Genomic DNA, 23,477 nt, shown 5'->3' with positions numbered 1-23,477 from the left:
ACTCCCCAGTTGTAACCACTTCTCAGAACTATTCTCAGAAAGAGGAAGTCTTGGTATTAAAAATGCTTTACTTTTCAACTGTGCCTATAAAAAGTATGTGACTAACACCCAGACATCTTGAATGTCATAATTCCTCATGAAGGCCCAGGGTGTTGGCAGGACCTTTCTAACACAAAGTTACTAGGATTACCTATCAAGAATGACAAGAGTCTAAAAGAATGTCCAGAAGTCTGTTAGAAGATAATGTTCAGTGTTTGGAATATAGTTTTGTTGCTTTGCGAGAACGTGGCTTTGCTCTCCATAGTGAGTCATCCTCTGAAGAATGAGGTCACATCTCTCCTTTTCTTCATTGATACCCTTGCCTTCCATTCTCCATAAAGTGCTCAAAGCAATTCTTCAAAGAGGTAAAGGGACCATTTCATATCCTGGTTGGAATTTTCCAAGGCTTCTGTTGTAATGAGCATAGAATCTAAGCTCCACTCTGGGGCCCATGGGCGTCTTGCCTAAGATTCTGGGGTTTATCTCACTATGCTGGTCCTCAGCTCCAAGCTGCCTGACTGTCATTCAGCTCAGGTAAACATGCTGTTTTACATCTCAGAGCCTTTCTCCTTGGTGTTTCCCCTGGGAAACTCTTTTCTGGGTACCCCAGCCCTGGTAGCTATTGTTCATTCAAATACAGCTGAGATGTCACCTTCCCAGCACTACTCCATCAGCAGCACTTCCAAGTATCCATGTCTGAAAAAGGCTGTTAGCCAGGTGTGTTGGTGCACGCTTGTAATTCCAGCATTTGGGAGGTTGAGACAGGAGGACTGCAGTTCTCAGACAGCCTCAGCTACTTAGTGAAGCCCTTTGCAACTTAGTGAGACCCTGTTTCAAAATAAAGAATAAAAAAATAGGGCTGAGGGTGTAATGCTGAGGTAGAACGCCCCTGGGTTCTATCCTCAGTACACACACACACACAAAAAAAAAAAAAAAAAAATAAATAAATAAATAAAAAATAAAACCTTAAAAAGCTGTTGCTGGGGGCATGGGAAGTCTGGTGAAGTGGGGTCTAATTTCTACCATGTGCCCATCAAAACACTGGAATCAATGTATGTCATCTCTATGTTCTGCTCCTGAAAACTGTTAATAAAAAACCAACTGGTGATTGTTTTAAGTGTTTTTTTTTTTTTCCTGGGTTATTTGCATTACCTTAGTTCCATAAACCAGTGAGTCTGGAGGTCCCAGTTCAAAAGCAGGTCTTTAAACCTGGCCACCTCCAATACTATTCAGGCACACTGTGTTTTAACATTTGCTATTTGCATAGTTTATTCACCCAGTAACTAGTTTCTGCATACCTATGATGTGCTAGGAGTTCTTCCAGACAGACCTAGAAGGAATCTGCAGGGAAAAGTCCCTGCCCTTTGGGGATTTTTCCGTCGGGGAAACAGACACTAAATAAATTCCTACTTCAGTGCAGTATTCAGCCTTTCTAAAGAGGTGACATTTGAGGTGAACCAGGACAAAGTCACCTTCTTAAAGCCTTTTTGTTCACAAGTGTCAGGGTTAACCATCAGTTGTTCATCTTCCTTTTTGCTGTTTTTAAGATATATGTTACTTCTGTGGAATTGATTTTCATGATATTTGATATCCCGGAATGAAAATACATAAAACAATCCTCAAACACGATGCCATAGAGAACACTCAGAAACTCTCTCTGTTCATATTGTGTTCTTCTAATCCTCCTGCACCTGCTCTTGAAAGGATAGCTTGCCAAAGAAGAAGATAATAATAAGCAAACTTTAAAACTTCATTAATGTTTATAGTTTATTCCAAACTCTAAACATACGAACTCTATGTTCTTGAACAAAATATTATTTGTAAGATGCTGGACATCAGATTAATGTGCAGGCATATTCTCCGTGAGGAATGATGGAATAATGTCAGGGCCTGAACAGAGAATGTATTCTATATATGACAAGACCCAGGAAGTGCTGAGAACAAGTCCTTACCTGGGTAACTGCCGAATATCCCCAGAATATCGTTCATATTTGTAGTTTACCACGTACCACTGGGAACTATAAAATTTGCAAGCCTGAAAGGAAAAAGAAAGACAACTGTAAAAATTGACACTTAAAAAACTATCAGCTGTCCCTGGCAAAATGTACTGTGAAGACAGTTCTTGTAATCCCCAGGGTGGTATCAGGGTGGCAATGTTAGCTACTTCAAGGTAGATAAGGGCTTGCTCTTTATACTCACTTGACATTTTCCAATAAAATGGGAATCTAATCTTTTCCAGATTCACGGAGGAAGAACCATTTAACATATTTATCTTACTTCATTCTGTCAGGGAAAGCCTAATTCAATCGCCCATTGAACAGTCACAGTCACAGAGGTGTTGCTAACCCCAGGGAGCATTGTGCTTAAGGGTTCCTTGGCAACCACCGTCCTGCATCTAATACTTCTAGTAGTGGAGGATGTTATTTGATCCATAATCCTTTTGTTAAGATTTTAGCATTTCTTTCTTTGTGGTGCTGGGGATTGAACCCAAGGACTTTCTACCTCTGAGCTGTACTCTTAGCCTTGTTTTATGTTTGATTTTGAAATAGGGTCTCAATAAGTTGCTGAGGACCCTGCTAAGTTGTTAAATTGCTGAGTCTGGTCTCAAACCTGCAACCCTCCTGCTTCAGTTCCCAAGTACTGGAATTATAGGCATGCACCAGCATGTCCGGCTTATTTCTTTTTGTTCTTGCTTCAGTACCCAATTCTTTTCTTTTTCATATCATTGCCCTTATTAGTCTGAAACTAGCTTTTCAGTTTAACGTCCTGGCTTCTAAGATACAATTTTCTCCATGATTCCTTAGAGATGATACAAATGTGAATAAAAAAATAAAACTTTTTAAAAATCAAAGTATACAAAATAGCTATTATATAATGGTACTGATTTTTATACTTATTTATGGGCAATATTTTATTACTATAATGATCATGGATTCATAAGAAGAATTTAACTAGATGACTTTTAAGACTCCTTTTAATGTTAAAATTATATCGTTCTGGGGAGTAAACAGCAATCAATTAGGGCCATAGTGCAAGACCCAGTATTCTTGCAGTAGTAGGAAAAAAAAAACAAACAAAACTGAAGAGCAATAAACTTATTGCACTGTGAAGAATAAAAGCCTGTGATGGCCTTTGTAATCAGGAAGAGGATTGGCAAGGTCAGAGCTGCTGAAGTCAAGAAGGCATGGATGAACAGGGCCTTTGCAGGATCGGATGGAAGGAGGAGTTGCTCACTGGGCTCTGTAAACAGTGGGTGGGAAACTCACTGTCCCCTGTATGCAGCTGCAGATTCACAGGAAGGCAGGGCAGGGGCATAGGTTAGGAGCCCTTGGTGGCCCTGGGTTCCTCTGGCTTGAATTCTCTGGACACCAGAACTTATTTATTCAGGGAAATGCCCACACACAAACCAGGGACCGGGAACAAAGCCACAAGTGAGCCTGGGACAGAGGTGGGAGGAGGGAGATAGTGGCATGAGTACAGGACAAACGAAGGCTTTAGAAACAAAGCTGACCTCATAGAAGTTGAGAGTCAAATGGTGGTTACTGGAAGCCGAGGCGGGGACAGTCACAAGAGAGAGCTGGAGGGGCAAAGGTGCTGAGTTCCAGTAAGCAGCAAGACAGTCTGGTATGCTCTTGCATGGTAGGGAGACTAGAAGTAATTATGTGCTGTATGTTTCAGAAAGCTGAAAGAAAGAATCTTGAATGATGCTGCCATAAATGATAGATGCTGGAGGAGACAGATGTGTTTACCCTGATTTAAACATTGTACAAGTGCATACGCGCATCGAAGCATCACACGACCCTGTAAACATGGCCAACTCTAGGTTTGTATGTATCGGTTTTAAAAATTAAATATGTATGAAATAATTAACTATAGGAAAAAGAACATCCCTCTCCTCAATAGAGCAGAGACAGATGAACATGGAGGGGAACAGGAAAAGGAACCCCAGGGGTCCCTGAGGTGGGATGGAGGGGTTGCAAATAGCAGCAGAGTGAGCGCAGACTGAGTGGAGCAGTCTGCCAGTTCCCAAGTCAATTCTGCACAGCACATCTTTCTGGAATAGGAGGAAAACTGAGCCTTAATAGCCTTGGCTAAACTGTCCTATCTTTACTTTAGACAAAGATGTCAAGGACGTAGACAAGGAGCAGATGGCATCCCAAGCTACAGAGCCAGAACTTCCTTGAGTGTAATTCTTTCTTACTCTTTTCTGGACTTCCCTTTCTAAAGAGAAATGATCCCCCAAATCTATGGTGAAAATCTTACATAAAACAACATATTTTAAAATGAAAAATAAAGCATGAAACACATTCCTTTTCCACATTCTTTTACAATCCGTTTTCCTGACACAAAGTTTTACCTGGTTCCCTTCTAAGGGCATATTTACATATTAATATATACATATTATGTATGGTTACTATAAACATATATATATATATGTTTATTTTATATATATATATATATATATATATATATATATATATATATATATATACATTTTTTTTTTGTGGTACTGGGGATAGAACCCAGGGGCACTGTACCTCTGAGCTACACTCCCAGTCCTATTTTTTAATCTTTTTATTTTTTGAAACAGGGTCTCTCTGAGTTGCAAAGGGCCTCACTAAGTAGCTGAGGCTGTCTGGGAACCACAATCCTGCAGTCTCCGCCTCCTGAATGCTGGGATTACATATTGATTTTGCTTATCATATTCTAGAAAACTTTGTATTTGATTTCTAAGTTGTACTTTTTCATTTTTATTTCATTTTACTATTTTTATTTTTTGTGGTACAGGGGATAGAACCCAGGGGTCTTTTGCCTCTGGGCTATACCTGCCGGGCCTATTTTATTCATTTATTTTTAAACAGAGTCTCACTAAGTTGCTGAGGGCTTCTTTTAGTTTGTGAGGCTACTCTTGAACTTGGAATCCTCCTGTCTCAGCCTCTCATGTCCTGGGGTTACAGTTGTGCAACATCATGCCTAACTAAATTGTACTTTAATTAAGTAGAATATAAAACATCACACCCTAACTCACCAACCCAGTCTCCTAATTTTGAGGCTCAATCACCCATTAACTTGTTGAGTTAACTTTACCGAGCCCTTACTCTGTACCCAGAGTTGTTCTAGGTGATGAAAATACAGTAGTGAAGAAGAGACACCAATCCATGGCATTTTGGATTTACATCACTGTGAAGAGCCGGTCAATAAACACAAGTAAATCCTGTCATAGGTTAGAAAATGGTAGCATCATGGGAAAAATAGAGCAGGAGACGAGGGCTGGAAGACTTGAGGCAGCAAGGTGCTTTGCATAGAATGGTTAGGGTGCTTCTTACAGAGAAGGTGCCATCTGAGCAAAGACTTAGAGGACAGGACAAAGCAACCCGTCTTTATGGCTACTTCAAATTTTGTGCCGCTATGAGAAAAAAAAAATACCTGAGAGTCTATTTCCATGAATATAGTCTTCCCACACTCCCCCCAGTAGCACATAATTTGGATAATACTCTTAGGATAGAATGCTCTAGTTTAAAGACTCTTTTATAACAATTGACAAACATGTGTAGATGCTTTATAACATGTAAAGTCCACATGAAGGGCTCGGCCTTGAACCTGGGACTTTAAAACTTCATTCCTGTTCTATCACACATCCTGACTCCGCTTGTGATCTTGGCCAAAGTATTTTATTTATTTGGATCTCAGGTTTAACTATTGAGCATTTAGAAGACTGAACTGAATTTAAAGTTTCTGTGACATAATTTCTATGTCTAAATTTCCTAATTTGGCGGCTTGAGTGGAGCACAGATGCAGAGATTCATGATTCACTAACTGCCCTTTCTTGCTATGAGTAGTGCCTCAGTTTAACCATGATGAAAATATGTAATCATGCACATAATTCATGCTTCTCACAAGAGGTCACAGGCTTAACAGAGTCTGAGATATGTTCATTTCAAATTTGCATAAAAAATGAAGGTGACCCTTTCTTTTCTTTTCTTTTCTTTTTTTGGTGGTACTGGGGTTCCTGGAAGCCCTTCTACCTCCGGGGCTACACTCCCAGACCTATTTTTACATTTTTTATTTGGAAACAGGGTCTCCTAAGCCAGCGCGCGCGGCTGGCTTCGAACCTGAGCGATCCTCCTGTCTCTGCCTCCCAAGCGTGGGGAGTACAAGCATGCGCCACCACGCCCGGCATGTGACCCTTTCTTACATTGGTAAAGAACCCTTTCTCCTTCCTTCCTTTCTTCCTACCTTCCTTCCTTCCTCTGTTCTTTTCTCTTTTTTGGGGGGTACCATCGATTGAACCCAAGGGTGATTGATATACCTCTGAGATATACCCCACCCTATTTTTTATTATTTATTTCTTCTTCTTTTTTTCTATCTATCATCCATTCATCTATTATCTATCTATCTATCTATCTATCTATCTATCTATCTATCTATCATCTATTGCAGTACTGGGGATAGAACCCAGGAGCATTCTACTTCCTAGCTACACCCCCAGCCCTATTTTTTCTTTTCTTTTCTTTTTTTTTTTGGTGGTACTGGGGGTAGAACCCAGGGGAATTTTACCTCTGGGCTATAGTCCTAGACCTATTTTGTATTTTATTTGGAAACAGGGTTTCACTAAGTCACTGAGAGCCTTACTAAGTAGCTGAGGCTGGCTTTGAACCTGTGTGATCCTCCTGTCTCAGCCTCCCAAGCCACTAAGTAGCAGCGGCTGCCCGTGAACCACTATCCTCTTGTCTCAGCCTCCCAAATGCTGGGATTACAAGCCTGTACCATCATGTCCAGCCCCTCCATTCCTTTCTGTTGCAAATTTTGTCAGATATCTGAACTGCCAGATAGTGTCCTTCACACATCACTGTAAGAAGCACTTGAGATTTTATTGCTCCCATTCCACAGATCAGAGAGGCCTGAAGAGGCAGAGTTTCCAACCTAAATTCCAGACACGGTAGAAAGAGGATTTCAAGCTGCATTTTCTGATTCTAAAAGTCCACTTTGCTAATTTATGAGTTGTTTGATGATTGCAAACATATCTGGACCATCCTTCTGGACAGTTTGATGGTATTTTTATTTCTTTCACCCCCAGTTTTGAATTTTAGTTCTGTCATTATTAGCTGTGGTTCTCAACTAAATAACTTACTGCCTCCAAATTTCTCCAATTGTCTAAATAGTACTGATTTCACTAGGCTGAAATAAGATAATTCCTGTAAAGCACCTAGTATAGGCCAGCATTTAGGAAGATTTGTATTTTAAGTTTTCCCAGCAAGTTTGATTCAATACATAATTCACATTCACAACAACTACTAAAAACAACTTATTTTCTTTGGTTTATAAAAGCAGAGATTTGGAGAGACCTATTTGGGCTTCCTTATCAAAGACCTTTGTTTTAATAAAATTACCTCTGAATTTATTTGCTAGGTTCTTGGCTATTTTTGGTGAGAATCAGGGTTGGACTAGGTGAATCTTCAGAATCCTTCAAAGTCTATGATTTCTCTGACTCTGAAAAAGAACTGCCTTTTACAAACACATACCCGTGTCTCCTACATAGTTGTGGCATTTTGGAAATGTTATGCATAGAAAATTATTCTCTATTCTTTGTTCCAGCCCACACAGTAATTCTAAGAAGATCATTAACAACTATTATAACTGTGACTACAGCTCCTCTTTGTCCAAGAATTAAGTCAAAACGATCTGTTGCAAAACCACTCACAGGCAACAGCCCATTTTGTTACCCTCAGTCGACAGCTCCAATTTTCCCTGACTGACTTCCCAGCCCAGAGCACCTGTTCCAACCCCTCAACCTTTCTAAGATGGAGGCTATCACAGTCTACTTCAAAGCCAAACATTGGAGACAGTGAGCAAGAGTTGGCTTGGCTGGATACATTTTCCAAACAGTGACACCTTGATTCTAATTTTACTCATCTGTCGTGTTTGCATGACTAGCATTGACATTTGCCATCTTGGCTTGTATAGATTTAGACTCCAAAGAGCTGGCCCAAACCAACACGGTCAAAGGCTTATGTGTCATTAGGACTATGCTTTCTAAACTGTGGACAATATCCTAAGAGTACTTGAATTTTTGGGGTTGGTCATTAAAATTCAAGTTCCTGAGTCCCACCTGAGATTTACTGAATCAGAATTTGTATGCTGGGGCAGGGGCAGTAACCAGTAATGTGAGAAGACACGCAGGTGGTTTTGCAGGCAGTGGAGAAATGCTGGGACTTCACCTGGTAGAGTCATTCTTCAAGAGTAATAATACAGCCTAGTTCTTGTGACGATGTTTGACTATGAAACAAGCCCCATCAGGCCCCAGCTTCACACACCAGACCCCAGTAACTCAGATGGTCACATACTTTCAAAGGGAGATATCCTGCATGCTTGAGATTCCAGTATCTGGAAGGCAGAGACAGGAAGATCACAGGCCCCCAGGTCTGCCTCAGCAACTTAGTGAAGCCCTGTTTCAAAATGAAAAATAAAAAATGCTGGGAGTGTAGCTTGGAGGTAGACAACCCCAGTCCTCTGGTTTAATCCCCAGTAACAACAACAAAAAGACATATCTACCCCACAAAGAGGTTTCATATATAACGAGCATTCAATATATTTGCTGAATCAATCATCTTGTACTTCATTTTTTCCTTTAGAAATGACTAAAGATGGTACTTGGAGAATTCTAAAAATCTAAAATGCTTTAGAAACGTGTGCACAATTGTAAAAGACACCCAAAAGTACTGTAAAGAAAATATTTCAATTTTATCCTTTCTCTTCCTCTTCAGAGAGTCATTAGAATCAATTCAAATCATGTTACGTGCCTCAAATAGCAATTTGGGCTTGGCAATACAATTTGTCCACCTCTTAAAGGGGCTGATTATTAGATTCTGGCTGCAGAGTAATAAGTAGGTAACAGATGGCTTTTTAGATGCAAAATTGTTTTTCTTTCTGGCCACAGAGGTTTATTTCATTACACAACCAGTTTCTTGCCAGAAAGATTAATGCACCCATAAAAGGCGCTCATTTTGGACCTTTGTCCCTTCTGGGATTAATTTCGTATTTGTAAAATAGTGGTGATCATTTGCATACCCTGGCCATTCTTTTTAAGTTTGGAAGCAATTATGTCTATTGTATGATGCTGAAAATGGAGCATCATGATATTAGCAAATTTAGGAAAATTATGCATTGAAAGGATGTCTGGATAATTTATTGTCCACACCAAGACATTTCGGAGGGAATGGAAATACTATTAGCTAGGCCAGCAGCTGGAATGTGAGTTTCTTCCTGCAAAACAGCACATGTAGTTGTCCAGGGTGGGGACACTGTAGAGAAAGATAATAGCCCAGAAAGAGCTGCTTTTCCTTAGATCAGCTCATATTATTATCTGTTCCTTTAAAATGTGATAATTAATTTTTGAAGTATAAAGAAAAGGTGGACAGTTGATACATTTTAAAAAACGTATTCTAATCCAGACATCGTGGTGAAAGCCTGTAATCTCATTACTTGGGAGGCTGAGACGAGGATCACAGCCTCAGAAACTTAGTGAGACCTTGTTTAAAAAAAAAAGTAAAGTAGGGCTGGGAGCCGGGCCTGGTGGCGCACGCTTGTAATCCCCGCGCTTGGGAGGAGGAGACAGGAGGATAACGCAGGTTCGAAGCCAGCTGTGCTGGCGTAAGAGACCCTGTTTCAAAAATATAAAATAGGTCTGGGAGTGTAGCCCGGAGGAAGAAGGGCTTCCAGGAACCCCAGTACCACCAAAAAAAATAAAAGTAGGGCTGGGATTGTAGCTCAGAGGTAGACTAACCCTGGGTTCAATTTCTAGTACTACATACATATGCAAAACAAAAGCATAATAATAATAATAATAATAATAATAATAATAATAATAAACAATAATAATAATTATAAATAATAATAATGATGATAAATAACAATAATAATAACAACAACCTTATTCTGTACTCTTGGAAGAAATGTAGATATAATGAGTTTGGATAACATAAACGATGTAAACACACTTATGAATCAGTTTCAGGTATCATATCAAAATTATATTTAAAGGATTTTGATTCTGATTTTTTAAATATACTACATACTATTGGGTAGTGCTGTGTGTATCTAAGTACACCTGTGCCATATAAAAAGCATCACATCAAGAGCTTACCATAAGTGAAAAATCACTTGTAAACCCTTCTGTTACTTTAAACTTTAGAGAAGCTTAAAATGCCACCCAGGATCTTTACTGATTGTAAATTGAAAGTGAAACAAGATATTTAATTCTTTTTTCAAAATGTGATCTGTTAGGGCAACTGAGTGAGCTATAGACGTAGACTGTCATAGATGATTCCTGGGACCACATACACCCATTCTCCAGCTAACTCCTCACCAGTAACTCCTCAGGACATGAGTGGTGACGGTACTTGGCACTCTCATAGTTGAATCCATCTTCTCGTGCAAGACAGAAAACCTAGGTTATAACGCAACACAGCTGAAAACATCAGCTCAACTGAAAATGGTCCGGCTGTCTTCTATTCTTCTACTCCAAAGTCTCTGATTTATACATCTGTGTTTTCATCCGCTGCCAAACATGTTAGGATGGGTTTTATTGTGGAGAAGGGGAAGCCGACTCATATTGGAACAGCTTTTCCTATTTGGAAACATGACTATATCCTAGGGATTTTAGTGGATAGAAAACTAATTTCCTCAAGGTTGCAAATGTGCAATATATAACCATTTTATTTTTAGTATTTTCATGGGTCTCTTGCAGAGATTTAGTGTCACTAAATATTATATGTATTTGAATTTATTTAAATCATCTTTTGAAGTTTATTGCCTTTAGTGTTAAACATTTACTGTAAAAAAAATCGGGGTAGGCCATTTTGTTCTGGTCATGACAGAAATACAATGATTACTTACCAAACAGATATGGGAAAACAAAATATTTTAAGCTTAATTTTTCCATCAAGTTTTCTGTGGTCGCAAAATAAACATGGCTTTACTTACACATTAATCTTTTAAGAAGTGCATGCAAAACAAAAAGATCCTTAATGTCAAACAAGACTTTCATCAGTAGCTTAAGAGTTTCATTCTTAAAATGAAAACAAAACCTAAAAACAAAAATATTTGTTTTGACGCTACTTTTATTAAGAAGTACTTTATACTTCTTTTAAAAAGTACTACATTTAAGTGCTTTTAAAATTGGGAGCTTTGTTACTCATTGCATTTTTTTGGTCGACACTCTATAGGGATTGATTGATTGATTTTTTTTTTTTTTTGCAATACTGGGGTGGAACCTAGGGGCATTCTACCTCCAAGCTACATCCCCAGCCCTACTTTTTATTCTTTATTTTGAAACAGGGTCTCACTGAGTTGCAAAGGGCCTCACTAAGTAGTAGCTGAGACTGTCCTTGAAACACGGTCCTCCTGTCTCAGCCTCCCAAATGCTGGGATTACAAGCATGGGCCACCACGCCCAGCCTCCAGGGATTTAAACTGTTCCTGCAGCCCTAATACCAAATCACAGAAGTTAGTTTGCGATAACAAATGCCACACTCACTGTGCCCTGGTCTGGTGCTCATGAGTGTGATAAAATCCCTCACTTACTGTCCGCTGTTTCAGAATCAGAAAACATGTCCGCTGTTTCAGAATCAGAAAACAATGTCCATTTTTACTTAATTTATATCTATGCATGCAATCCACCCCCTCAAGTCATATATTTATTGAAAGACATTCTTATTTATGGGTAAGTTTGAGCATACATTTGTCTGCACATGGAGATTCAAAAATTTGTACAAAGTAAACTAAACAAAGGCATTTTGGATAGATGAATGGCTTTACTAATGTGCATAATATGCATTTCAAAATTAAACAGAAAGCATATAAAATTGTTTTAACTGTGAAAGCAAAATAAGAGAAATTCCCTGTTTCCTTAAGACAAGATAAATTTCATTCTAATTAAATGCATTCTTACATAACAAAATTGAACAGCATTCAATTCATCTTCAATTATGACCAGCTTTCTCTCTAGAGTTTTCTTTGGTATATCTAAGACTTAAGCTGTGTAATATCTCCTTTACCTTCACGAAGCTGCATGATAGAGCTTCTTCCCTGAATATTTACATTCATACTGTTTGGAATTGGTTGAATGCCTTTGACTTGAAAGGATGAAAGAGAAAAAAGAGAAAGAGGAATGAAACTGCTTTTCAGTATTTGATCACTCAATGGATCATGTTGGTTTTTGTGTTTGCAAAATTTTGATTTGCAATAAGTTAAACAATACTTTGGTGCTAATCAAGTAATACATGATCTATTGAACAATTGAGAAGTTTTCTGTGCATAGGATATTTCTCCCAAAGGGTTCCAATATTTCTATTGAACTTATCTTGACATACCTTATAGATAAAGGGACAATAAATACCTTAAAACTTTATTTGACAAGTTGGCACATTTCACAGATCTCTAGAGTTTAACCCACTGTAGTCAGGCTGTGCTAACAACTTCTAAAATGTCTCTGTTAAAGACCATCAATGACCCTGAATTGCCAAATCCAATGAGCCTGAATTTGATCCTTTTTCAGGGCATTTTATGCTGTTGATGTACTCTCTCTCACTACTGACCCTTTGACTCACCAATTTCTCCCTCTTCTCTTTCTACCTTTCTGCCTACTTTCTCTTCACTCCCTATTTCCCTCTTTACAAGCCCTTTCAAGGAACTACACTCAGCCCCAGCCAGCCACCATGGGTTACCCGGGCCAGAAATCCCAGGCTTAAAGCTTCCGTGTTCAAATCCAGAGTGACTGTCCCCAGCTTATGTCCCCACCATATGTCCTCCTATGACCTGAGCACTTACCTCTTTCTTCAACACCTCTTTCCATCTCTTTAACATCTCTTTGCCATCAGTACCAACACCTGCCATTCATTAGTGCGGGTCTCTGTCATCACCCACCTGGGCTGTTATAATAGTCTCCTACCCGTCCAACCTTTCCTGAGGCTTTTTAACTCCTTGTGCCCCAAGACAGCCATGTTTTGGTCTTTGTTTAGTTTTTTCCCCTGATATCTATATGAACCTGACCTTGTTCTCAACTTTAGTAATAGAGAGGGTACTTTTAGATTTATTGAACAAGTCTGATCACATTTCTGTGGCTTCTTGTCTGGTGGTGTTATGCTCCCCAAGGGCTAGGACTGTGCTAAATCACTTGGTATTCTCCACTTAGTAAGTGATAGATGTTGAATAAAGAACTTAGTGTAATCTTTCACCCGGTAGTGGATGCCCTTTTCTGCAAGCACTTAAACTTGTATTATACTGTGATGCATAGTTTAAGAGTAAGTCAGTGGGAGAGGGACTTTCGACCTAAAAAAATTAACCCTTTGTAAAAGAGAGTGATTAACACCATCCAACTGAATTGGGAGATAGCATTCCTCCTCCTCCTCCTCCTCCTCCTCCTCCTCCTCCTCCTCTTCCTCCTCCTCCTCCTCCTCCTCTTCCTCCTCCTCCGCCTTCTTCTTCTTCTTCTTCTTCTTCTTCTTCTTCTTCTTCTTCTTCTTCTTCTTCTTCTTCTTCTTCTACTGATGATCACACCCAGGGAGAGTCCACTTCTAAGCCACACCTCAGCCCTCTTAATTTTTTTTAAATTTCAAAGTAGGGTTTCACTGAGAGGCTCACTAAGTGGCCGAGGCTGACTTTGACACTGTGATCTTCTTGTCTCAATCTCTTAAATACTGGGATTACAGGTATACTACCAGGCCTGGTAGAGAGAGGGAGAGAAGGAGAGGGAGAGGGAGAGAGGGAGAAGGAGAGGGAGAGGGAGAGGGAGAGAGGGAGAGGGAAAGAGGGAGAGGGAGAGGGAGAGGGAGAGGGAGAGAGGGAGAAGGAGAGGGAGAGGGAGAGGGAGAGAGGGAGAGGGAAAGAGGGAGAGGGAGAGGGAGAGAGGGAGAAGGAGAGGGAGAGGGAGAGGGAGAGAGGGAGAGGGAAAGAGGGAGAGGGAGAGGGAGAGGGAGAGGGAGAGGAGAGAGAGAGAGAGAGAGAGAGAGAGAGAGAGAGAGAGAGAAAGAGAGAGAAGAGAGCACAACCTTTGAATATTCCACAGATCTGGTTTTCTGCAGAATATTCTGCCTGTGTAAAACCCTCTTCCATCCTGATTCAAACCATGAGGTTTTCTGATTCTTAGTATGAATTTTCTGTGGAAGCTTAAAGATTTTTTATAGCATTTACTCTGCCTTAGATCTGATTTACATTTTCTACTTTGTCTTGGGTCCTGTTTCCATTATTATTTTTCCTGGAGAATCACACTATTTCTAGTTTGAAACTCCTGTTTAAAATATGAACTTTTAGCTGGGTGTGGTGGTGCACGCTTGTAATCCTAGCATTTGGGAGGCTGAGACCGGAGGATCGTGGTTTGCAGACAGCCTCAGCTACTTAGAGAGGCTCTTCCCAACTCAGTGAGACCCTGTTTTGAAAAATAAAGGATAAAAAAATTGGGCATGGGGTGTAGCTCAGAGGTCAAATACCTCTGGGTTCCATTCTCAGACCCACAAAATAAATAAATAAATAAATAAATAAATAAATAAATAAATATGAACTTTTCCATGCCACAGTAACTGGGCACGTTGTGGCTGAAGACCGGGCATAACCATTGTGTGGGTGTGTGTATGTGTGTTTGTGTGCACGTGCGTGTGCGCATAGTTACAGACACAGATGCAGATAATCGCCTCTGTGCCTTTATGCTTAAATGTCATTCCTGTGCTTTGGTTCCCAAGTGTTTCGCGCCTTGACCAAAGTGAGACTTGAGTTCTTGAATTCATTATTTTCTCCTCGCTTAATGGTTCTTCTCCTGTAGGAGGACTGGTTTTCAGTATTTCCGTTGATCATTGAGGGCTTTGTTGTTAGGGCAACTTGCTATTTTAGTTCTTTGTCGGTGTTTCTCCCAGCCACTCAACCGTAGTGGTCTGAAGGACTTCATTTCCTCTTGAGCCATTCATTATTATCTCTCAATTCTCCGCTCCCTCGTCTTTTTTTGTTATGAGAGACTAAACCAGGAGCTTAGTTTTAATCACTGGGCTGAGCTTCCAGCTGTATATTACCCCTTTGTGGGTGTTAAAATGGAAACTTTGCTATAGGAGTTTTGCTCGGGAAGTTAGCGTCCTATTTATAGACTCTTTTAACTACTTTCTCTCCCAGTGGGAGGGGTGCTTTCCATCCTGGAAGTATTTTTCTTTTTTTCTTTTATAAGTGATTATAGATGTTGATGTTATGCCAGATAGAGACAATTTTCCCAAGTTGTTATTGTCTAAGTGTTTTTTTTTATACTTTTGCTATTTTTACTTTCAGAATCAAAGCCTTAGAATGATGAATAGTCCTATATAGAGAGATTGAGGCAGAAAGGTTAATGGCTTGTCAAAATAAAAGCCTTATTCCCTTGTGAGAAGTGGAAATAAACCCAGCAGATTGGCCATTAAGCATACGGTTTAAAGGAATTTATCAAAGGATCAGGGATAATACAGTGGGTAGGGACATGGAGTATGGGGTTAGAAAGAGCAGAGATTGAATAATTGTGACTCTCTGTGAACTCGGGCAAGTTAGTTAATCATTGAGAGCCCAGTATCTAGGGTATAAATGAGGCAGCAACGTCTAAATGACACAGATACTCCTATATGTACACTGTTGCCCAACTATGGCTTGATAACTGGAAAGTGTTTTGATGGACATGAAATTCGCCTATACTTTTGTGTGAGAAATACGTGACCTTCCATCGAACAGACAGGAAGGAGAGTAAGAGACAAATCAGAAAAAGGTGTCGCCTCATTTTATGTCGCTCCCATTACAAATTCGAAGCCATTCAAGATAAAAAAGAGAAAAGAATGTCTACTGTCTTTCACAGAGAAAGAATTGTCAGAATATTGTGATTCTAGGAAGAACTCAAGATTTTTATTGAGCTGGGTGTGTTTAAACTAGATTCTTGCCAATCTTGCTGCCTAGCAACCATGATATTTGTCCTTGTCACCCTGCAGGGAGCCACTGGGCAATTTAGCACAGGGCGGACCAAAGAGGTTACTCAGTACAGCAGTTATGGCAAAACAAACGTGTGCTTCTTAAAAACCCTTATAAATATCTATGAATTCATTTCAGGGCTGGCTTACTCTGGTTTAAAAAATCCAGTTAATGTTCCTCAAGCTCTGGCCCACTCACGATATGCACCAGGATCACCTGGATAAAAGCTGGGGTGCAGTTGTTGGGGCCAAGCCTGAGAGAGGTCCTCCTTTCAGAGGACCACTAAAGCAAAGCCCTGTATTGACAGCTGGCACTGTGGTCAAAGCCCAGGGCCCTGGACCAGAATTCCTGGGTCCAAATATTGGAGTTTTCCATTCCTAGTGGTTTTATTTCTTCTGTGATGTGGTTTCCTCATCAATAACAGAAGATGATGAGCCAGGCATGTCATCCCATATATAGCCGGGCATGTGATCCCAGTACTTGGGAGCCTAAAACAGAAGGATCACAGGTTTAAGGATAAGCTCGGCAACTTAGCAAGGACCTCAGTGACTTAGTGAGAATGTGTTTCAAAATAAAAATAAAATAAAACAAAATAGGGCTGGGGATGTAGCTCACAGATAGAATGCTGCCCCTAGGTTCAATCCCCAGTATGAGAAAAAAAAATAAATAAAAATAAAAATAAAAATATGAGGGTGATGATGAAGCAGCATTTGTTTGCAATCACTGTAAGTAACTGGCAGAGAAGCACATTTGGCACAAGGTAAGCGGTCCATAAAGTTTTTCTGATATTATCAATTGGGGTCAAGACTTTTTGCCACCATAATTCTCTGGGATCATTTTTTTCTTTTAAAGTTCTCTGGTGACCACACCTTTTTTACTTTATAATCTTCAGACCTGACTAGATGTGCTCCGTTACCATGGAGGATATTTGCAAGGAGGGTTTATCTTCTCTCCTCCTGTCAAGCACAGGTTCCACTTTCTCTCCGCCCATAAAACCAAGCATAATAGCCATGAGTTTTTTCAGGAGTTTCACTGATATGACTCAAAAAATAAGCAGGGATTTTTATTTTCTTTTGGTACTAGGGATGGAACCCTGGGGCAGTTTACTTCCAAGCTACACTCCCAGCCCTATTTTTTATTCTGAAACAAGATCTCACTAAGTTGCAGAGGGCCTCACTGAATAGCTGAGGCTGGCCACGAACCTGTGATCTTTTTGTCTCAGCCTCCCATACTGGGATGACAAGCCTGCGCCACCATAAAATAGTTTCTTCCCAGGCTCCCACTTCTTTTTATCTGCTTCAGAGTCACACATTCAAGAAAAACATGATGGAAGGTTCCTCCTTGTTGCTGAATAGAGCCCAGTGCTCACTTCTGAGCTTTCAACATAAAAGTTTGGTAAAGTGGGGGCGGGGGGATCCTAGGGTAAAAGGCACTCTTTTAGGTTTCTCTTTGGAGCAGTTTTGGAGAGAAATGAGAAGCGGAGAGTAGAAATGAGAAAAAAGAAAAGGCTGCAGACTGCAGAGTAGTTGAAATAAAGTTAAGTTGTGAGCAAAAGTGGAGGTAAGAAGCCGGGCGTGGTGGTGCTGGGATTTGTAATCCCAGCATTTGGGAGGCTGAGACAGGAGGACTGCATTTGAGGACGGCCTCAGCTGCTTAGGGAGGCCCTTTGGAACTCAGTGAGACCCTGTTTCAAAATAAAGATTTAAAAAATTCTCTGGGTGTAGCTTGGAGGTAGAATACTCCTGGGTTCCATCCCTAGGACCACAAAAATAAAAGCAGAGGTATGAAATTTCTCCCCAGGAAAATAACAAGAAAAAGACAAACAGTCCTCAACCCGCTCTCAGCTCAAGGGGAGGCACTCAAAGGACTGGAAAAAGAAAGGAATTCATCTGAACCTTTGAAGTTGTACAGCCCAAGCTCTGGAAGCACCAAAGGCCTCTAGGAACCCTAGAATAACTGTGTGAACAGATCTGGGTTTCAGGCAATCCTTCCCCTGGGGAAGTCGTTCAACTTGAAGTCTTGGTTGCACTCAGAGGGAGGAAGTGGAGTCTTAAGTTGTCCTGGAGTTTAGGGTTTGGGCTGATTGGCTCTACCTCACAGTCATGCTTGACCATAAAATGAGGCTGTGCTGAGCTGAGAGCTAAGAAAGGCTAGCAACCAGTCCAAGCCCGAGGAGCTGGAGACCCATATGAAAATTCAGGAGCCCAGCTCTTCTGAGAGGAGTTTCCCTCACCACAAGGACATTGCTGCAAAACTGAAAATACACAGACACCTTCAACACCAGGAAGAGGCTGAGAAGACCATAAAGTCTCCAAGATTACAGAAATATTTATAAATCCATCGTAGTCATATTAAAAATGATTGAGTATAAATGATGTCACATAAACCTAATTGACTTCTAGGCCCGACAGACAAGCTCAGCAAGGAGAATCATAGCCCGAGATATTTTGATTGATCCGCCCGACATTTTCATTATCAAACTAAAACAATAGGAAAGAAAGAATCTCAAGTAGTCTCTTAGGGAACTACCTAATGATTTAAAGAATTATGTTAGATCTTAATAGACTTGAGTTGCTTCCAATTGTGGCAGCATTTAAAAGTATATTCTAATTCAGTTTTCAAAAGATACTTTCTTTTGCCAGGCGTGATGGCTCACACTTGGCAGGTGGAGAAAGGAGAATTGCACAGGTTCGAAGCCAGCTGTGCTGGCTTAAGAGACCCTGTTTCCACATAAAATAAAAAGTATAAAATAGGTTTGGGAGTGTAGCCCGGAGGTAGAAGGGTTTCCAGGAATCCCAGGTTTCCAGGAATACCACCACCAAAAAAAAAAAAAAAAAAAAAAAAAATACTTTCCTTTTATTGGTGTGTGTTACTAGGGATTGAACCCAAGGGCATTCTACTTCTGAGCTATACCCCCAGCCCCATTTTTTATTCTTCATTTTGAAACAGGTTCTCATTGAGTCGTGGAGGCTTCACTAAGTAGCTGAGGCTGCCTTCGAACCTGTGATCCTCCTGTCTCAGCCTTCCAAGTACTGGGATTAAAAGCGTGTGGCACTACATCCAGCTCCAAAAAAGTTTAAATTAAAAATAATTTGGAAGCCGGCCACAGTGGCACATGCCTGTAATCCCAGTACTTGGGAGGCAGAGACAGGAGGATCACAGGTTTGCTGCCAGCCCCAGCTACTTAGTGAGGCCCTCCACAACTCGGTGAGAGCCTGTTTCAAAATAAAAAAATAAAAATAAAAAATAGGGCTAGGGATGTAGCTTGGAAGTAGAATGCCCCTCGGTTCAATCCTCAGTACTAAAATATATATATATATATATATATATATATATATATATATATATATATTTGTAATACCACAATAATAGAGAACTATAGACACCAAAAGTCAGTCTTTGCTCTTCTCTTACAACTCCAACTTGTGAGTGGCCAATGCCATCTATTGGATGTTCATGTCTTCATACTTTTTTAGGCTTATATAAACATATTCATGTATACACTTATAACTTTAACATATTTAATGATATCATAGGACACATTCTGTGACTTGTCTTTTTTTTCTCTTAACAATATATCATGGGCATCTAAAAGAACAAATAGATGTGTGTTCTTTCTTATATGTAGAAGCCAGGGACATATTTGGCAATAAAGTCAACGTCAGATAGATGAGCAGAGGTTCCAAGGCAATGGCTGAGAGTAATTAGGGAAGGAGAAGCAGATGAAATCATAAAGAATACAACAGTAGAATTAGAGCTATGAACATACACAAAATTGCCAATTCTAATCGCCAAGACTTGCAGGGTGGGGGTGGGGAGAGGGCAAGTTATTTGCACATATTTTCCCAACATTCTGTGCCTCGTTATAATATAAAATTACAATGGCCTCAAGTCTATGATCCTCCTGGCTCAGCCTCCCAAATACTGAGATTATAGGTGTAAATGGACTCAGCCTAATTTATTTTTAAAACCGGAATTTCTTTAATACCAAGGGAATGAAAAACGAGATTAAGAGAACAACATAAAACACTGTATTTCGTAAAACATCCAGGATAATAAGAGTCTCCTCCTAAAATAAAGACTAACATAAGCTGCCCAATATTAACATCATTCAACGCCGTTTAATGGATAGTATATGATGCAGTGAGGCCAAAGTTAAAGAAATAGTATACTCATTAGAAAAGAAGAAAAATTTAAGAGATGCAAGACGATATAGCTACACATTTGCAATGCAATTACAGACTAAAAGTTTTGTAAACTAGTTATTCACATTAGAAATCAACGGCTTCTTCAAAATATCAGCAGTTACTAGTAAGAAAAGAAAGCAGATTTAAAAAATTCAACTCACATTAGCAACAAAACTACAAAGTCCCTCGAAATAAATTCCCAATAAAGTTAAATGGGTCTTGATGAAGGAAGCACCAGTTGCGTTTGGTGGCGTACACTTGGAATCCTAATACTGAGGAGGCTGAGACAGGAGGATCACAGGTTTGTGGTCAGCCTCAGCTACTTAGTGAGGCTCACTGCAACTTAGAGAGACCATGTTTCAAAGTAAAGAATAAAAAATAGGTCTAGGGGTGTACTTGGTGGTAGAATGCCTCTGGGTTCAACCCCCAGTACTGCAAAAAAAAAAAAAAAAAAGAAAGTACCATATTTGTACCATATTTTAGTGAAGAACACATAAGAAGACCCAGTTAAATGATCCTAGTTAGACATTCAATATCATGAAAATGTCAATTGCTGCCTATATTAATAGAGACATACCGCTGTACTTCTGTAGAGTTGGTCTTAATGATTCTGGTTTTCTAGTATAAAAAAAAAAAAAGTATTTGCCAACTTTTTTTGTGTGTGGTACTGAAAGTGGAACCCAGAAGCTTTTCTACCTCCAGACTATACTTCCAGACCTATTTTATACTTTATTTGGAAACAAGGTCTCATTAAGTTGCCGAGAGCCTCACTAAGTAGCTGAGGCTGGATACAAGCCTGTGTGATCCTCCTGTCTCAGTCTCCCAAGTGCTGGGATTACAAGTGTGCGCCACCATGCCTGGCCTGCAAATGTTTTTTTTTTTTTTTTTTTTTTTTTTGGTGGTACTGGGGTTCCTGGAAGCCCTTCTACCTCCGGGCTACACTCCCAGACCTATTTTATATTTTTGAAACAGGGTCTCTTACGCCAGCGCGGCTGGTTTCAAACCTGCGCGATCCTCCTGTCTCCGCCTCCCAAGCGCGGGGATTACAAGTGTGCGCCACCACGCCCGGCCAATTTTTTTTTTTAAAGAACAGCAATACCCTACTAGATACTCAAACTTCTTATAAAACAAGGAATGCAAAAATATTATGGTCTTGACATTACTTATTATTATTATTATTATTATTATTATTATTTTATTATTATTTTATTTTGTGGTATTGGTGACTAAACCCAATGTAATTTGACCTCTAAACTACACACTCAGTCTTTTTAATTTTTACTTTGAAATGGTCTAAGTTGCTGAGGGCATCACTAACTTCTTCAGGCTGGCCTCAAACCTGTGATCCTCCTGTCTTAGCCTTCCAGGTACTGGGATTACAGGTATGTACCACCACACCTAGCACATATTATTTTTTTTTCTGTAAATGTAAAGACAATATTCTCAGATATCATATTATCTAAATCTGCACTGTTTTTCTTCCATAAGAGATGTAATCCCAAAGGAACTTTGGGAAATAAATATGAAATAATGGAAATGGACAAAAAATAAAAAGGTAAAATTATGACAAATGATATTCAAGACTGAAGAATACAACATAAAATATACATGATTAATTAATCAGATCAGTATTAGTGTATACACTAAGTCCAGCTTATATTAAATAAAATATGTTTCAGAGCTGAGAGAAGATATTATTCTGTGTGGACTTAATTAAATCCTAACTGGGACATACCACTTGCTCAGAATTAAAGTCTGCATTTAGATTCTATTATTACTTTCAGTTCGATCTTAGCTAATGTTTGCCACTGTATTTTCTGTAAAAGAAGGACAGGCATTATTTATTGATTCAAGAAATGTCTGCTAAAACCTGCTATGTGCTCTCCCAGTTCTGCCCTAAAGAAGCCTGGAATCTGGATAGAAGATGAAGAATTAATTTCATTCGAATCTCATACTCCAGCAGAATGCAGGTAGAGACAGAATCAACAGGCTTCCTTATTAGTCCCTTAAAGCTATCTACAAGCCGGGCGTGGTGGCGCACGCTTGTAATCCCCGCGCTTGGGAGGCAGACAAAGGAGGATCCTGCAGGTTCAAAGCCAGCCTCGCTGGATTAAGAGACCCTGTTTCCAACTAAAAATGTAAAAATAGGTCTGGGAGTATAGCCTGCAGGTAGAAGGTTTGCAGGAACCCCAGTACCACCAAGAAAAAAAAAAAAAAAAAAAAAGGGCTACAGGGATTTACCATTAACTATTTCTATTAGTAAAATGGAAATAATTATCTATTAACCATTTCCATGGTTAATACTCAAAATAATTATGTCCCTGAAAAATAGAAACATATTCAAAGTATTTTGCAATAGGACCTTTTTCTTTACAATGCATTCAAAATAAATAAAATTAAATTAAATCTTTCTCTTCAAAATACTGAAATATATTTTAACATGGAAATTTCAAATAAAGTAAAAAAAAAAGAAAGAAGAGGAAAACTAAAACTTGAACATTCACCAGGTAATGAAAAGAGTAATAGGAAAATTAAAAATCACTCTGGGTGATGAATGGAGGGGTTGGAAGACACTCGGAGCACTTGTAATTGTCTATTGAAAAGGAGCTGGAGACCTGGCAGTAGTGAACCTGTTAAGACTCCCCGAGGAAGCACCAGTTTCCTAGTGGACCGGGAGCAGCACTTTTACCTCTTTGACCAGCAAACTTTCTGCCTTGTGTTCTGCATCTTCAGGTACTGTTGAGTACAGTGTTCGTATATCCCAAGAAACTGTGGCTGTCTGAAAGACAAGGAGAAAATAGTAAGCCTCCAATGTCAAAGTGTGGAACAGACCACTCTACTGAAAATACAAGAAAGAAGCTGTTTTGGATCCTAGCATTTAAAGGTAACAAGACAGAGAAACCTCCGTAGCACTTACCAATTTAATCACTATCAAAGAAGATCCAAGCATTCTTTTAATTATACTACTAGCATTGTTACAGCTACTGTTTTTTTTTTTATCAGTATGTCTTATCATTTCTAAAGCTCATTCGCTCTTCCTCCAGAAAAAAAAATTCAGGCACTTACAATTTAAATGTTAACTTATTTCTACTGGAATTGTATTTTTATTGTTTCACTGTTTATGCTAAAATAATTTAAGGCAAAATCTTGCAAAATTAATGTTATTTTATTATTTTATTCCTTTCACAAATGATCTCTCAAATATTATCAGTGTAAACTTAGCCTGCTTTAGGGTGTGTGTGTGTGTGTGGGTGTGTGGGTGTGTGTGTGTGTTTGTGTGTGTGTG

General features: G+C 39.5%; 1 protein-coding gene across 4 annotated transcripts in view; it reads right to left on the bottom strand.

Annotated features, from left to right (window-relative positions):
* DOCK10 (dedicator of cytokinesis 10) overlaps positions 1–23,477 on the bottom strand; it is a gene marked incomplete at both ends in the record, with an annotated part of 282,115 nt that overhangs the window by 116,645 nt on the left and 141,993 nt on the right. For all 4 annotated transcript variants that reach the window (XM_080719857.1, XM_080719855.1, XM_080719856.1 and 1 more), the window contains 2 exons: positions 1,992–2,074; positions 22,881–22,970. In XM_080719857.1, coding sequence (XP_080575983.1) covers positions 1,992–2,074; positions 22,881–22,970 — 173 coding nt within the window. The remainder of the gene's footprint in view (positions 1–1,991; positions 2,075–22,880; positions 22,971–23,477) is intronic.

Source organism: Muscardinus avellanarius, assembly GCF_963383645.1.
Source record: "Muscardinus avellanarius genome assembly, chromosome: 2".
Classification (NCBI taxonomy): domain Eukaryota; kingdom Metazoa; phylum Chordata; class Mammalia; order Rodentia; family Gliridae; genus Muscardinus; species Muscardinus avellanarius.
This window is presented reverse-complemented; position numbering and strand designations above follow the sequence as displayed.